At 44.0% G+C, this 14,054-nt stretch overlaps 1 protein-coding gene across 2 annotated transcripts in view; it reads left to right on the top strand.

The window, feature by feature from the left end:
- EXT2 (exostosin glycosyltransferase 2) overlaps nt 1-14,054 on the top strand; it is a 137,688-nt gene that overhangs the window by 54,193 nt on the left and 69,441 nt on the right. For both annotated transcript variants that reach the window (XM_047775934.1, XM_047775933.1), the window contains one exon: nt 9,617-9,748. In XM_047775934.1, the coding sequence (XP_047631890.1) occupies nt 9,617-9,748 (132 nt within the window). The remainder of the gene's footprint in view (nt 1-9,616; nt 9,749-14,054) is intronic.

Here is a 14,054-nt window from a genome sequence, read left to right as displayed (position 1 = left end):
CTTCCGGGCAGCTGGCTTTTGCTTCTGCTCCTCCCGCCAGGGCAGTGCCCTTTTGTCTGGATTGCTGTTGCGAGGGTGTCCTACCCTTCCCAGCAAAGCAGGATGCTGTGGCTTGTCCCTCAGTGCAAGCTTGGGGTACAGCCCCTCCCTCCCTTGGGAGCAGAAGGCTCTTGCTTCGCCCCCTCTTGCAGTGGTGGCCTGCTGGGAGCTGGAAGGCTTCCTCTCCTCCCCGGGACTGTGCAGGCTTCCTTGGTCCTCCTCCCCCAGAGGCAGAGGGTCTGCACCTGGACTTTGGGGATGGGGACTTTCCTGCTTCTCCCACAGCAGGTGGAGGTTTTTGCTTTCAATGAAAAAGATCCAAGAGCTGGACAGGGTTTTCTACTTGTGTGCTGCTGCGGGGGGGTGCTCTTTGGTTTCCTCCTCTGCCCCAGTCCTTCTCAGGAACATCCAGCAGAAAAGAGCTTGCAAGTGAGTGTGGACGCTGCTTGTGTCTAGAATTGCCAACCTGCCCTGCTAGGCCACACTCAGTTTTAAGAGTTTGTTAAAATTTTAGCCGTTTTCTTTGACTGCCTTTGTGGTAACCGCTCCTACCTTCTGTGCTCTTCCAAAACTGAAGAGTTTGTCCCATTGCTCCTGGAGGAGCTTGTCACTCTTTGGAATTTGGCTTCCCAGATTGCCTTATGACCACAGCTCTCTGATGGGCCCAAGACAAGGTCTGGTGTTAGTGGGGTGCCTGGTGGCTTTTTCTTACTGTTAGCATAGATTCCGTGTTCTCCTGTGGTTTGCTGCATCCTAAGCAGGAGCAGATCCTTTATGTTGTGAACAGCCAGCGGAGTGGGGGGTTGGGCAGTATTTAGGCACCTGCTGACCCACAGTTACATGGCATCGTCAGGTGTTTGGACAACGTTACCTCTTGGGATTTGGGGCAGAGGCATGGCTGGCTGGTTTATCATTTTGTTTTCTTTTGGGATTTTCATTAGACAAGTCCATTAATAGACTAAAATGAAGCCCGTAGACATGGGTCACATTCAGGAGGTGCTTCTGGAGAGGGCAGTGCAAAGTCGGCTGCTGCCTAAAGGGCACTGGGGAGCCGTCACCGTGCTTGGGGATGCAGATGCCCTTGCACGACTTTGGGGTCCTGAGGTTCTCCTGTGTAATCTTTGCTCTTCTGTCCACTTCTAGGAGCAGACTTACATGGTGTAGGTTTACCGACTCTTTCTCTCTCATGATCTGTCCATCCATGGTGTAAGGACATTCATAGTCCCCTTTCTGTTTCACCCAGAAACACATTTTCCTTCTCCCCTCAAATCCACTTCCTGCGTCTTTTACTTTTTAAAATTCTGTATAGAAGTTATAATTATTATTATTAAGGGATGATTTTCCTTCTTGAACCTCGTACCTAAGTACCTCATGGGCTGGTACTTGGATTTGGAAAGTTCTGTGAGATGCTTTTGGTTCCTGTGAGGGAGGTGGATTGGTTCCTTCTGCAAACGCTGAGCGCCCCCTCCTTGCCGGGCGCTGTGCTAGACCTGGGAGATCGGGGTGAGCACAGCCAGCTGTGTTCCCACCTTCGTGGTTCCCAGAGAAGCCCTGTCCGCTTCCTTGGAAGCTTAGAGATTCGGGCAGAAGGGGCATGTCACGGGCTGCTGCGCTTTAGCAGAGGTGTGCTCGTGTTTGATTTATTTTGATTATAGCTAACTCTGCTCTCTGACCAGAAGGATTTCTCCACTGGCTTCAAGAATTAAGATGAAAGGAGTGTAAAACGCTGGGATCCCATTCTGTCTTTCCTCTTCCCCCTCTTGCCTTCCCACTGGGAGGCAGTGCTGAATGTATTGCATGTGAGTGCCAGAGACCCTAGGGGGACAGGGCGTGTGCAAGTGTCGAGGAGGCGAGAGTGAATGTTTTCTGATGATGTGTTCTGCACCAGCACTGAGCCAGGGGCTTTGCAAACTTCATCGCAATGAATCCAGCGCCAGGAGGTAGGTGGTGTGGTCTCCGGCAAATTCAAAAAACAGAGGTTAAGTAGCTTCAAATTGGGCAAGATGCTCATTGTCGTGGCTCTTTCTATTACACCGCGCTGGCTTCCTTTAAACACTTGTCAGTCCTCTTGGCTTTATGTTACTGAAAATCAAAGAAATTAAACCAAAGTAGCAATTACAGTTTGAAGTACTTATTCGCTTATGATAGTTTTAAGTTGGCTCAGTTCCTGCACTTTGCTGTATGATTTTCAACGTTTGAAAGCATCATGGGAACTTTGTAGTTCTTACCCTTTGAATTCTGCACATTTTACGAAATTAGGGTGCTATCTGTTTAATAAAGGCTGCATGCTTTGTTCAAGGTTCTGTTGGTATGACAAATTCCTATGTGACTGACCTTTCAGCTGTGTAGCTCCACAGTTCAGAGTGCCCGGGGAATTTGTGAAGCTGCTGGAGAAGCCCTCATTTAAACTTTTCAGGTAGTGATAAGTGTGGCCCATGTTTTGGAGTGAAAAACCCAGAACGTAATAAGCATTTGCATTTGCTCCCTGGATGGGAGTGCTTTTGTGCGCTGCCAGCATAGCTGAAAACTCCTTCCTCTCTGCTGAAAAGTGGCGAACACTGAGTCCTGGAGGGACTGTAAATTATGCCTTCTAAACACTTCAAGGTGTTAAAGAGGTCCTGCAGAAGTAATTAAGCCTGAGAGGGTCACTTATCCTCAGGCTGAGACACTTGAGCTATGATTATTGGCAAGGCTTGCTTCCTTTCCGAGAGAACTGCAATTGGGTGGACAGGGCGAGATGATTTGAGACATCTTAAATCAGAAGTTCTGTCCTACACTTGTGCCTTTGGCTGGTATTTTAGGTGGATTTGTTACCAATCATTGTTTCCTATAAATCCCAAATGCTGCTGTCTCCTCTGTGATTGAATATGCACATAAAGCTTTGGAATACTTAAGTTTGAGTGTGGTATGATTTAAAATAAAAGGACATATGACAGTGGGCCCATTTAGGTAGAAAAAGAGATAAATATGTATATATAGGTTCTAAAGGTCTGTATATATTTTTTTCTTTTTTTTCCCCCCGCCCCCGCTTTTTCCAGGGCTGCACCCGAGGCATATGGAGGTTCCCAGGCCAAGGGTCTAATCAGAGCTGCATTTGCTGGCCAGATCTGAGCCGTGTCTGTGACCTACAGCACAGCTCACAGCATCGCCGGATCCTTAACCTACTGAGTGAGGCCAGGGATCAAACCTGTGTCCTTATGGGTACTAGTTGAGTTGGTTACCACTGAGCTACGGTGGAAACTCCTAAAGGTATATTTTTAGAATGACAAAAAGCACAATTAATTAAAACTATAAACAGCTGACAAGTATCACAAATGTTAAAAAGCCAGAAAAATAACATTTTAACTAATTGCCAAATACATTTATATTACATTTGTTCCTATATATTTTGGCCGTATGTTTCTATATCACCTTTCTTACAATGATTCAATACTTTTGTGGCTAGAACAGAAAGATAATTTGGGAAAAGGACATAAATATTTAAGTATTGTGTGTTTATGTGTGGACTCGTAAAGTGGATTTAACGCCTTTCAGTTCCTTGGTAGAGACCCATTTCCTAAAACTTACCGTGGGCTGCTACTCTTAATACTGTAGGATGGGATCATGGGTTTGAGTGGTGGCTTTGTACCTAACAGCTCTGTATCTCAGTGTCCTCACGTATAAAATGAAACGTATCTGCCCCAAATAAGTGACAGACTGGTTATAAAGAGCAGATGAGACCATGGGTACCAAAGTGCTTGGCAACAGGTAAAACATTGTAACATTTGCAAGAACACTAATTTATTTATTTATTTTTTATTTAATTAATTAATTTATTTATTTGGTCTTTTTGCCTTTTCTGGGGCTGCACCCATGGCACATGGAGGTTCCCAGGCTAGGGGTCTAGTCGGAGGTGTAGCCGCCGGCCTACTCCAGAGCCACAACAATGCAGGACCCGAGCCTCGTCTGCGACCTACACCACAGCTCACGGCAACGCTGGATCCTTAACCCACTGAGTGAGGCCAGGGATCGAACCCACAACCTCATAGTTCCTAGTCGGATTCATTAACCACTGAGCCACGATGGGAACTCCAAGGACACTAGTTTAAAAACCTGCCAATTTCGCCACCCAAGGAATTCAGTCTAGCTCGAGAGAGAAAAGTGATCACCTGAAAGAAAGAACAGTGAAGCAATCATAGAGGGTGTCTATAACCGAAGGAACCTGTCAGGCAAAGGCTGTGAGTGCTGTGGGCTGTCGGAGCAGGGACGATTGTTGATGTTGGGGGTGATCAGTCAAGGTTTCACAGAGGAGATAGATTCTTTTAGGTCTCAGAAACCGTCGGTATTTTGGCTGATGGGAGGGAAAACAGCAACGTGACTGAGCAGGAATGAGGTTGGAGTGAGTGGGATGTCTCTGAGAACCAGCAGCAGGCAGCCAGCAGGCCCCCAGGCCATACCCAGATGGCAAACCACAGGACAGCTTAAGTCAGATGCCCTTGGAAGCGAAATCTGTTTCTGATTTTCTCAGAGTGGGAGAAACTCTCATGGTGATGCTTTGCCTTCTTGTCAGTGGAAACAATAGGCGTCCCATAACTCAGAAGTTACCCTGGGCTTTGACTAATGAATAGAGGACTTGCCCAGCAAACAGAACCGAAGTCCACAAGTCTAAACTAGAAAGTGCCTTTTTCCTCCGGCTGTTGTGGTTTTACTTCCGTTTCTTGTGTTAAACTTTGCTGCGTTCACCCCCTTGCAGAAACGCTCACGGCCTCTGGTCTTGAGGGGCGTCAGAGGCCGAAGGGGGTGGCGGAGGTCGTCCTGCTTTCCTTAGAAACTGAGTTTAAACTCTGCTTGCATGAGCAACTGTCTTCTTTTAGAAAACTGTATTGGACTGTGACAGAGCAGCTGGTTTGGGAGTATCCCTCCTGTCCGTAAAAGAAAAAGAAATAGAAAATCCTCTTCAAATACAGTTTAGAGGCACTGGGGAGCAACCCAGGCAGTCAGTGCTTTTAGGGATAGTTCCCAAGAGCCAGGGGCACACCGAGGGGCTCGCTCTGGCTTCTTCCCCCAGGGCACGTCCTCATTCACGGGGGCGGGGGGGTGGGGTGGGATGCAGGCTTCGCAGAAAAGCAGCAGTCCCACAGGGCTTCCAAACTATCTGGGATTTGAAGGACAAAATCCCAGGAGAAAGGAAACCACGAGAAATAAGCAAAAAGTGGGCGTGCAGTCTTCCCTTGAGGTGTTTGCCGACTCCGAAGGTTCACATGGTCAGAGCAGGACTCCAAGAATCTGCAGCAAGAAACAGCCGGGAGCCTAACAAGCTGTGCAGATTTTACAGCAACCGTATATAGTGCTGATGAGATTAAGTTCAGGGTTCAAGGCTGGCCAAAATGGAGGGGTCCTGCCCAGTACCCCAGGCTTCAGTTGAAAATCCAGAAGGCCACACCTTCAGAGTAAGGGAAGGCTGAAAAAAGCTGGCCCTGACCAAACTCAGAACCAGCCACTGACAGGATTGAGAGTGGCCTGACTGCACGCTCTGTGCCTGCCAGAGGGACACGTTACGTTCCTAGGAGGAAGGTAATCTTGATCACACGCGCCTCTACAACGTTTAGTACCGAATGTTGGCATCCAATAAGAAATTAAGGTGGATGCTAGAAATTGAAACCAAATAACCAAAATGAAGAGTAAAAACAGATGGTGGAAGGAGCCTTAACAGGTTATTCCGATACTGGACTTATCAGTCAGGAACAATGTTTTCAATAATATAGAAGAAAAGAAGGAAGATTTCAACAAAGATATGAAATCTTCTTTTTAAAAAGTCAAATGGGAGTTCCTCTCGTGGTTCAGTGGAAATGAATCTGGCTAGTATCCATGAGGACGCAGGTTCGATCCCTGGCCTTGCTCAGTGTGGATTAAGGATCTGGCATTGCTGTGAGCTGTGGTGCATGGTCGCAGACACGGCCTGTAACTGGTGTTGCTGTGCCTGTGGTGTAGGCCAGCAGCTACAGCTCCAATTTGACCCCTAACCTGGGAGCCTCCATATGCTGTGGGTGTGGCCCTAAAGAAACAAACAAACAAAAAAGTCAAATGGAGGAGTTTCCTGGTGGCCTAGTGGTTAAGGATCCAGTGTTGTCACCACTGTGGCACTGGTTCTATCCTGGGAACTCCTGCATGCCACAGGTGTAGCCAAAAAAAAAAAAGTCAAGTAGAAATTCTAGAACTGAAAAATATAAGAAGTGAAATTAGGAGTTCATTACATGAGTTTAGTAGCAGTTTAGACACACACACATACACACACACACACACACACAAACAAAGGATAAGGGCTTATTGGACCAGAAGAAAAATTAGTAGAAAATACCCAAATTGGAGCACAGAGAGGAAGAGAGGCAAAATACAGAAGAGAGAGGATGAGACCTATGGGACATGGTGAAAATATTTTATATACATGTGTATTTGGAGTCCTAGAAGAAAAGGAGAGGCTGACAAAATCAGTATTTAAAAAAAAAAAAAAAGCTGACTGGAGTTTTCTGAAAACAGTGAGAGACATCAAAGAAGCTCTACATTTCCCAGTGGGATAAATACAAAGAGCCACACTGAGATACATAGTTTAACTGCTGTAAGCCTAAAGCAGAGAAGAGCTTCAATGCCGTCAGAAAGAAAAGGCATATTATCTCCAAAGGAGCCAATAACACTGATTTATTAGCAAAAATTAGATGAAGCCAGATGACAGTGGAAGTGTATTTTGAATGTGCTGAAGAAAAGTAATTGCTAACTTAGAATTCTCTACCCAGCAAAAATATTCTTCAAAAATGAATGGGTGGGGGTGTGGGGAGAGAAACTTTTAAACAAATAAAAATGAGAGAATTTGCTGCCAGCTAACCTGCAGTGAAAAAATAAATAACAAAACAAATTCTTTGAGCAAGAGGAAAATAATTTGAGATGGAGGCTCAAGTATGCACGAAGGAATGAAGAATGTCAAAAGGGCAAAGATATGGTAAATATAAATAAAAACTTACTTTTAAAGGCAATAATAATGATGTCTATGGGATTTAAAATATGTAGAAGAAAAATATTTGACACTAAGATCATAATGGATGAGAGGATAAATGGAGGTTCTTGTATTGTTTGCTAAGTTGTAAAATTACTAATTGAAAGTATAATGAACTAGTCATACTTACTCTAATTACTGGATAGCTACTAAAAAAAATTGCTTACTCTAATTGCTAGGATAGCTACTAAAAAAAAAAAAAAAATCAGAAGACTAAATAACCAGCAAGCTAATGGAGAAAAAAAACATGGAATAATAATAAAATTTAATCAATTCTAAGGGCTAGAGAGGAGGAATAAAGGAACAGAGAACAGATGAAACAAAGAGAATGAGCATACACTTAAACCCAGACATATCAGAAATTGCATTAAGTATAAATGGACTATATGTATTATTGGAAGCCAGAGATTTTTGAATGGGATAAAATATTAAAATCCATTTATACCCTTCTTATAAGAGACAATCTTTTTTTTTTTTTTGTCTTTTTGCCATTTTCTTGGGCCGCTCTCGCGGCATATGGAAGTTCCCAGGCTAGGGGTCCAATTGGAGCTGTAGCCACCGGCCTACACCACAGCTCACGGCAACACTAGATCATTAACCCACTGAGCAAGGGCAGGGATCGAACCCACAACCTCATGGTTCCTGGTCGGATTCGTTAACCACTGCGCCACGACGGGAACTCCCTTTTTTTTTTTTTTTTTTGGCCTCACTTGCAGCATCTGAAGTTCCCGGGCTGGGGATGGAACCCACGCCACAGCAGTGACCCAAGCCATTGCACTGACAACACTGAGTCTTTAGCCCTCTGAGCCACATGGGAACTCCTGTAAGAGACAGTCCTGAAACAAGCTTTGAGAGCACAAATTTGAAAGTAAAAGTTTCAGAAATAAACACACACACATACATGCACACACACAAGCAGACAAAAATCAATGAGGATATGGAATATTTAAATGTTACAAATAATCAACTTACTCTGCTTGACAGTTGTAAAACATTACAGTCATCAACTGCAAAATACTCTTTTTTAAAAGTGCACACAGAGCATTTACAAAAATAAGCAATGTGCCGAGCCATAAACCAAGTTTAAATAAATTGCGAAGTTTTAAAATAACATGTATGTTCTCTAGTATAGTACAATCAAAGTAGAAATCAGTAACAGGAAGATGTATAGAAAATCCCCAAATGTTTGGAAGCTAAACAGTATACTTCTAAATGACCTATGGGTCAAAAAATGTATCACAGTGGACATTTTAAAAAAATTTTCCTAAATTATAAAGAAAATGATATATGAATGTGTGGGATGCATTCAGAATAGTGAATGCCTAGAAGTAAATTTATAGCTTTATTTGTGTTAAAAAAGAAGAAAGACTGAAGTATCTTAATATCTAAACCTTAGTCTCAAGTAGCTAAATGAAAGATGAATTAAGTCCCCCAGAACAGAATAAAATAATATTAAGAGCAGAAAGGACTAAAATAGGAAAAAAAAAAAAGTAAGATAAAGAAAATCAGCAAAACCAAACATTGGCTTTTTGAAAAGTTTATAAAATTGATAAACACTTAGTAAAACTGATCAAGTACAAAGAGAAACACAGATTATCCATATCAGGAATGAAAAGAGGTATATTATCACAGATTTTGTAGGTGTCAAGTAGACTTAGCACACATTTAGTCCAATAAATTCAGCAATTTAGGTAAACTGAACATATTTCTTGAAAAATACTACCAACAAAGCTGACAGACATGAAAATATGCATAATCTTATGTCTATGAAAAAAATTAATCCATGATTTAAAACCATTACACATTAAAAAAACAAAACAAACCAAAACAAAAAAACCCCACCTAGCTCAGATGGCTTTTTTGATGGATTCTAAATCTTTCAAGGAAAAGGTAATTCTGACCTTGCATAAAATTTCTCAAGGAATGGAACTTTTCCTACTTACTTTTCAATTCATTTTATGAGGCCAGCATAACCTGACACAGAAATCTGATTTTCATATTAACTGTGTTGAACAAGAGAGGTCAGGTACAGAAGCGTAAATGTTATTTTGATTCCATTAATATGAAATTCAGTACTGAATATAATAGAAATCAGAATTATGATTCTTGTGGGGGCGAGATACTGACTAGGGAGGAGCGTAAGGGAATCCGAAATATTCTGTGTCTTTAACGGGATAGTCCTCACACAAGCATGTATATATGTAAAAATTCGTTGAGTTGTACTCTTAGGATTTATGCACTTTATGTATGTTATATTTTAAAAAAGGCTATAAACTTACTCTGGTTAGACACGCTGATATTTCGTCACCATGTAGTTTCTCTTACACCCAAAGTGACTCCAGTGTGCGTCTCACCTGCTCACCTTCCATTTTGGCTGCCTTGACCAGGGGTCACTCTGATGGAGCTGGCTCCAACAGCAGGAAGCCTTTGCTTTGGGCTCCCCCATCCTCGGGGATAAAGAACTTACCCAGACCCGGGCTTGGCCGTGATGGAGCATCGAGTTCTTTCCACTGGCTTTGCTCACTTCATGCAGTGTGGTTTTCTCCACAGGCACGGTGGTTCTGGGAAGCCTACTTCCAGTCAATCAAAGCCATTGCCCTGGCCACCCTGCAGATCATCAATGACCGCATCTACCCATATGCCGCCATCTCCTATGAAGAGTGGAATGACCCTCCCAGTGTGGTAAGTGAATCCCAGGGCTGGCCACGTCAGGCATGGGCTCGCTCTCAGGACGGAACGATGGAAAATGCACTGAATTTATAAAGCTTATTTACATTTGAGCTTTCTAAGGTGGGAGTGTGCTATAGTACTTGTGGCCCAGTAGGACCAGCTTCATTCTGAGATGATGACAAAAGTAAGAAATAACCGAAGCAGCAGCTTCCAGTTTGTTTTAAATGTGCTTAGGAAGACAGTACGTTTATCTATTGCAGAAATAAATGGGAGGCCTGGGTCTTGTTGGAAAACTTCCTGATGACTTTTGCAGGTGTAGTGCTTTGAACTCTTTTGAGAAGATTCTGTGAGCAACTTAATAATAGTAGCTTATATTTTGAGTACCTCCTCTTGTGCCAGGGACTATGTTAAATGCTTTACGTGGATTTTGTCAGCTAACCTTTCATCATCAGCAGAAGTGATCTAGAGGCATGAGGGATGGTGCAGGACTATGGCTGAGGTCCCTGGCTCTTAGCAGCAGCACGATGGAGCGGTTGGAAGCTGCTCTCAGGGCTTCGTCCTTGCTGGAAGGAGACACGAAGCACCTGTGATCTTGTAGGAATTGTGGCTGTGGCCCTGGCTTCTTTCTCACTGAAAGTGCCCGAGGCTGTGGGGGCTGCACGTGTTGGTTCCCAGCTACCCTGGAGGACACCTCCGTCTGGCTCACAGACCCCAAGGCCTCTGCGGGAGAGAACTAGACTCTTCACCGAATCACTGTTCTTCTAATCGTTGCTCTCTCTCTGGCCGTCCATCCTCACCTCTGGCTTCTGCCTTCCCTAAGTAGTGCCGTGTGCTGCCACCTGGTTCATCTTCACGTGGGGCCCTCCTGCCCTCCTTCCTCCCCTCCTCCAGCCTTTATTCAGTGGTTGCTATGTGCCAGGTGCTCCATCAGGGGCTGAGAAAGCAGAAGAAGAAACCAGGCCCTGCCCTCAAAGGAATGCTGCACTAATGGGAAGCCAGCAAGTAAGGTGGCAGTTGTATGAGTGGCCCCATAACAGAGCCGTGTACAGAAAGCCCAGGGAGCACAGCGGCAGGCCCCTTCCTGAAGCCGGGGTGCCTGAGGGGAAGGGAACAGTACAGTGAAACCAAAAACAGCCAACACATTTCTGTTTTGTTTGAGGTTCAAGTTTCTTTCTGTCCACCACCTCCCTTGAATCCATTCCCAAAGGTGACCTTCTAGAATGTTTCTCTTCCTACATGAACATAGCTATATAATAGTAGAACACAGACGGGGTCATACCATACATATTATTTGTGCACTTTGCCTTCTTGACTTTCATAGTAGATCATAGACTTACTTCCATTTCATTCTGTATGGGTATCCCTCAGTTTTAAGGATGGCTGTATACTATTCCACTGTCTAGGTATCTCTTACGTGCAGCTCTATTATTGATAGAGATTTAGATTGCTTTTTTTTTTTCCTCTTCTCTAACGGTAATACAAGGGACACCCTTTCATATGTGTTTGCACATAAATGTGTGACTGTATCTATAGAATTAATTCTAGCTGAGAAATTACTTAAAGAATAAACACATTTTTGACAGAACACTGTAAATCAACTGTCCTGGAAAAAATAAAAATCATGTAAAAAAAGAAAAAGGGAATAAACGCATTTTGAATGCTGATAGATACTAACAAATCGCCCTTTCAAAAGACTGGGTGCATTTATAGTTCTACCAGTAACATTTTTGTTATTCTGGTTCTCCACGCCTTCAGAAACCCTGAGTGCTTGAATTTTAGTTCATCTGATCTTACATGTGTGAATTTTTTAAGTGGAAGGTTGATATCTCTGTCAGGTTTCTCCCAGAACGCAAATAGAAATTCTCTTTGGTCACACTGAATTTTTAGATTGTTTTGGGCACTTATTCATTTAGTAGGTATTTATTGAGTACTGCTGTGTTCCAGGTGGTGTTTTTGGTACTTGAAATGTGTCAACAAAGCAGAGAAAAATTCATGCCTTTGAGGGGTTTGCATTGCAATAGATCCTGCGATCAGGAAGCAAGATTTTCAAGCAGAATTTTAAAGTTGTCTTTATATAGTTTCTTCACAAGTCTTGAAAATTTTTTTCTTAGGTGTTTTATCTTTCTTATGCTCTGATAAAGGAATATGTATTTTCTGATATTATAGTTTCTTCTCTGTATGAAGACATATTTTTGGCTTTTATATATAAATTTTGTAATACTCTTTTATTCTGTGTTTCACTTTTTTAAAAGTTGAGAGGAGTTTCTGTTGTGGCTCAGCAGAAATGAACCTGACTAGTATCCATGAGGACACAGGTTCAGTCCCTGGCCTCGCTCAGTGGGTTAAGGATCCAGTGTTGCCATGAACTGTGGTGTAGGTCGCAGATGCAGCTCAGATCCCACGTGGCTATGGCTGTGGTGTAGGCTGGAAGCTGCAGCTATTAGACCCCTAGCCTGGGAACTTCCATATGCCGCAAGTGCAGGCCTAAAAAGCAAAAACAAAAACAAAAAAAGTTGACTCTCTCATGTCTTCTAGATATACAACTGCATCTACAAAAGCTAATTTTGCTTCCTTTTCCCAGTCTTTGAACTTTTTATTATCTTTTATCTAATTACCGTCGCTAGTAATGATACATGATGACCCGAGTGTTAAAAGAGAAGGGTGTTGTCTAGTCTGGGAAAGGGAGGAAGTTAGCTTCCTTCCAGAAGGAACAGCAGATTCTGAGGTCAGAGGGACAGGAGAGTATGGCGGTTTAAGGAACTTCGAGGAGGTCAGTGTGGCAGGAGTGAAGGGGGCTTGAGAGGGAGAGACGGAGGTGAAGCCTGCAGAGGGCCCAGATTGAGAAACACCTGGTATCTTAGGGAAGATGCTGGAATATTATCTGTGGGTTACAGGAAGTCACTGAGGCATTTACCCAGGAGTAACGTGGTGAGATTGCCTCTCAGGTCAGTCTGACATCGGTGTGGAGGGTGGGTGAGTTCTAGGGGAGGAAGCTGGAATCCAGGTGAGAATTGCTTGAGGGCAAATGTGAGCCCTGTTGGGGAGGATCCACAGTTCTCAGGGGCCGGTGAGGGAGTTTAGGAAGAGGAACATGCTGTCGTTTACGCAGAAGGGATGTGGGTGCACGGGCGTCATGCGGGGGGTGAGGGTGGGGAGTCCAAATGCAGTCCGCCTGCAGGGCCTCCCACAGTCTGGTGCCAGGCTGCCGTCTAGCTCTATTTCCTCCTCTTCCTTTTCAGGGAGCGCTTGATTTCAAGCAACACAACCTTGCCCTCCCTGTGTTTGCTCCCTGCTCCTCCTCCCCTCTGTCGTTGTGACAGTTGGTCCTTTCACTGAGATGCCTTTCTTCACCATCGCCTCTGGTCATCCTCATCTCATCCAGGTTTCAGGGGCCTCCTCCTGAATCCCTTCCTCTGGGAGGTTTTCCTGGACCCCTAAACAGAAAGTAATCTTTCCTCCTTGTATCTCTCTCTCTTTTTATTTATTTATTTAGGAAGTTCCCAAGCTTGGGGTCGAATGGGAGCTGCAGCTACCGGCCTACACCACAGCCACAGCAACACCAGATCCAAGCTGCATCTGTGACCTACACCACAGCTCACGGCAATGCCAGATCCTTAACACACTGAGCAAGGCCAGGGATCGAACCCGTGTCCTCATGGATCCTAGTTGGGTTCGTTTCTGCTGCTCCGCAATGGGAACTCCATCCTCCTTGTATTTCTTAAAGGATATTATCTGTTTCTTTCCTGTCACTTAACATACACAGAAGTATCATTTCCTGTAAAATTTTAAGCTTCTTAAGGGAATTTCTGCATTATCTTGGTATTCCTCACAGTACCTAGGACAGTTTAATTCAGAGAGGAGGCCCTGGGTACATGAAGGAGGGAGGGAGGGAGGAAGAAGGATTGGGGTCCCAGGACTTGAGCCATCCAAGGCGCACTGATGTGACAGCCATTATTTTATTTGACCTTCACCCTGTTGGGAAGATAGGGAAAGTGATAGATTCTTTCTCGTCTGTAAAGCAGACGTAATGAGACTCACAGAGCTTGATGGCCTGTCCGAGGTCATATAACAGGCAAGTTGTGTAAACAGGCGAGAACCGGGTCTTCTACCTGCAGAGTATCTTGAATTGCTCCTGGTGTTTTATGCAAGCCATTGAGCTTCCTCTGGGTTCAAACATTTCCCCTCTTCCGAGCATATGGTACAAGCTTAAGACAAAGAATATCACATCTGTTCCTCTGCGGGAGAATTCCCACAGGTGGGATGGTCGTGACCCAGCCAGAAAATGTGGAAGCAGTGGGACTTTATTCTGCACTTTCAT

This window comes from Phacochoerus africanus, chromosome 4 (genome assembly GCF_016906955.1).
Source record: "Phacochoerus africanus isolate WHEZ1 chromosome 4, ROS_Pafr_v1, whole genome shotgun sequence".
In the NCBI taxonomy this organism is placed as follows: Eukaryota; Metazoa; Chordata; class Mammalia; order Artiodactyla; family Suidae; genus Phacochoerus; species Phacochoerus africanus.
Note: the sequence above shows the minus strand (reverse complement) of the source record. Positions and strands in the feature narration are given on the sequence as shown.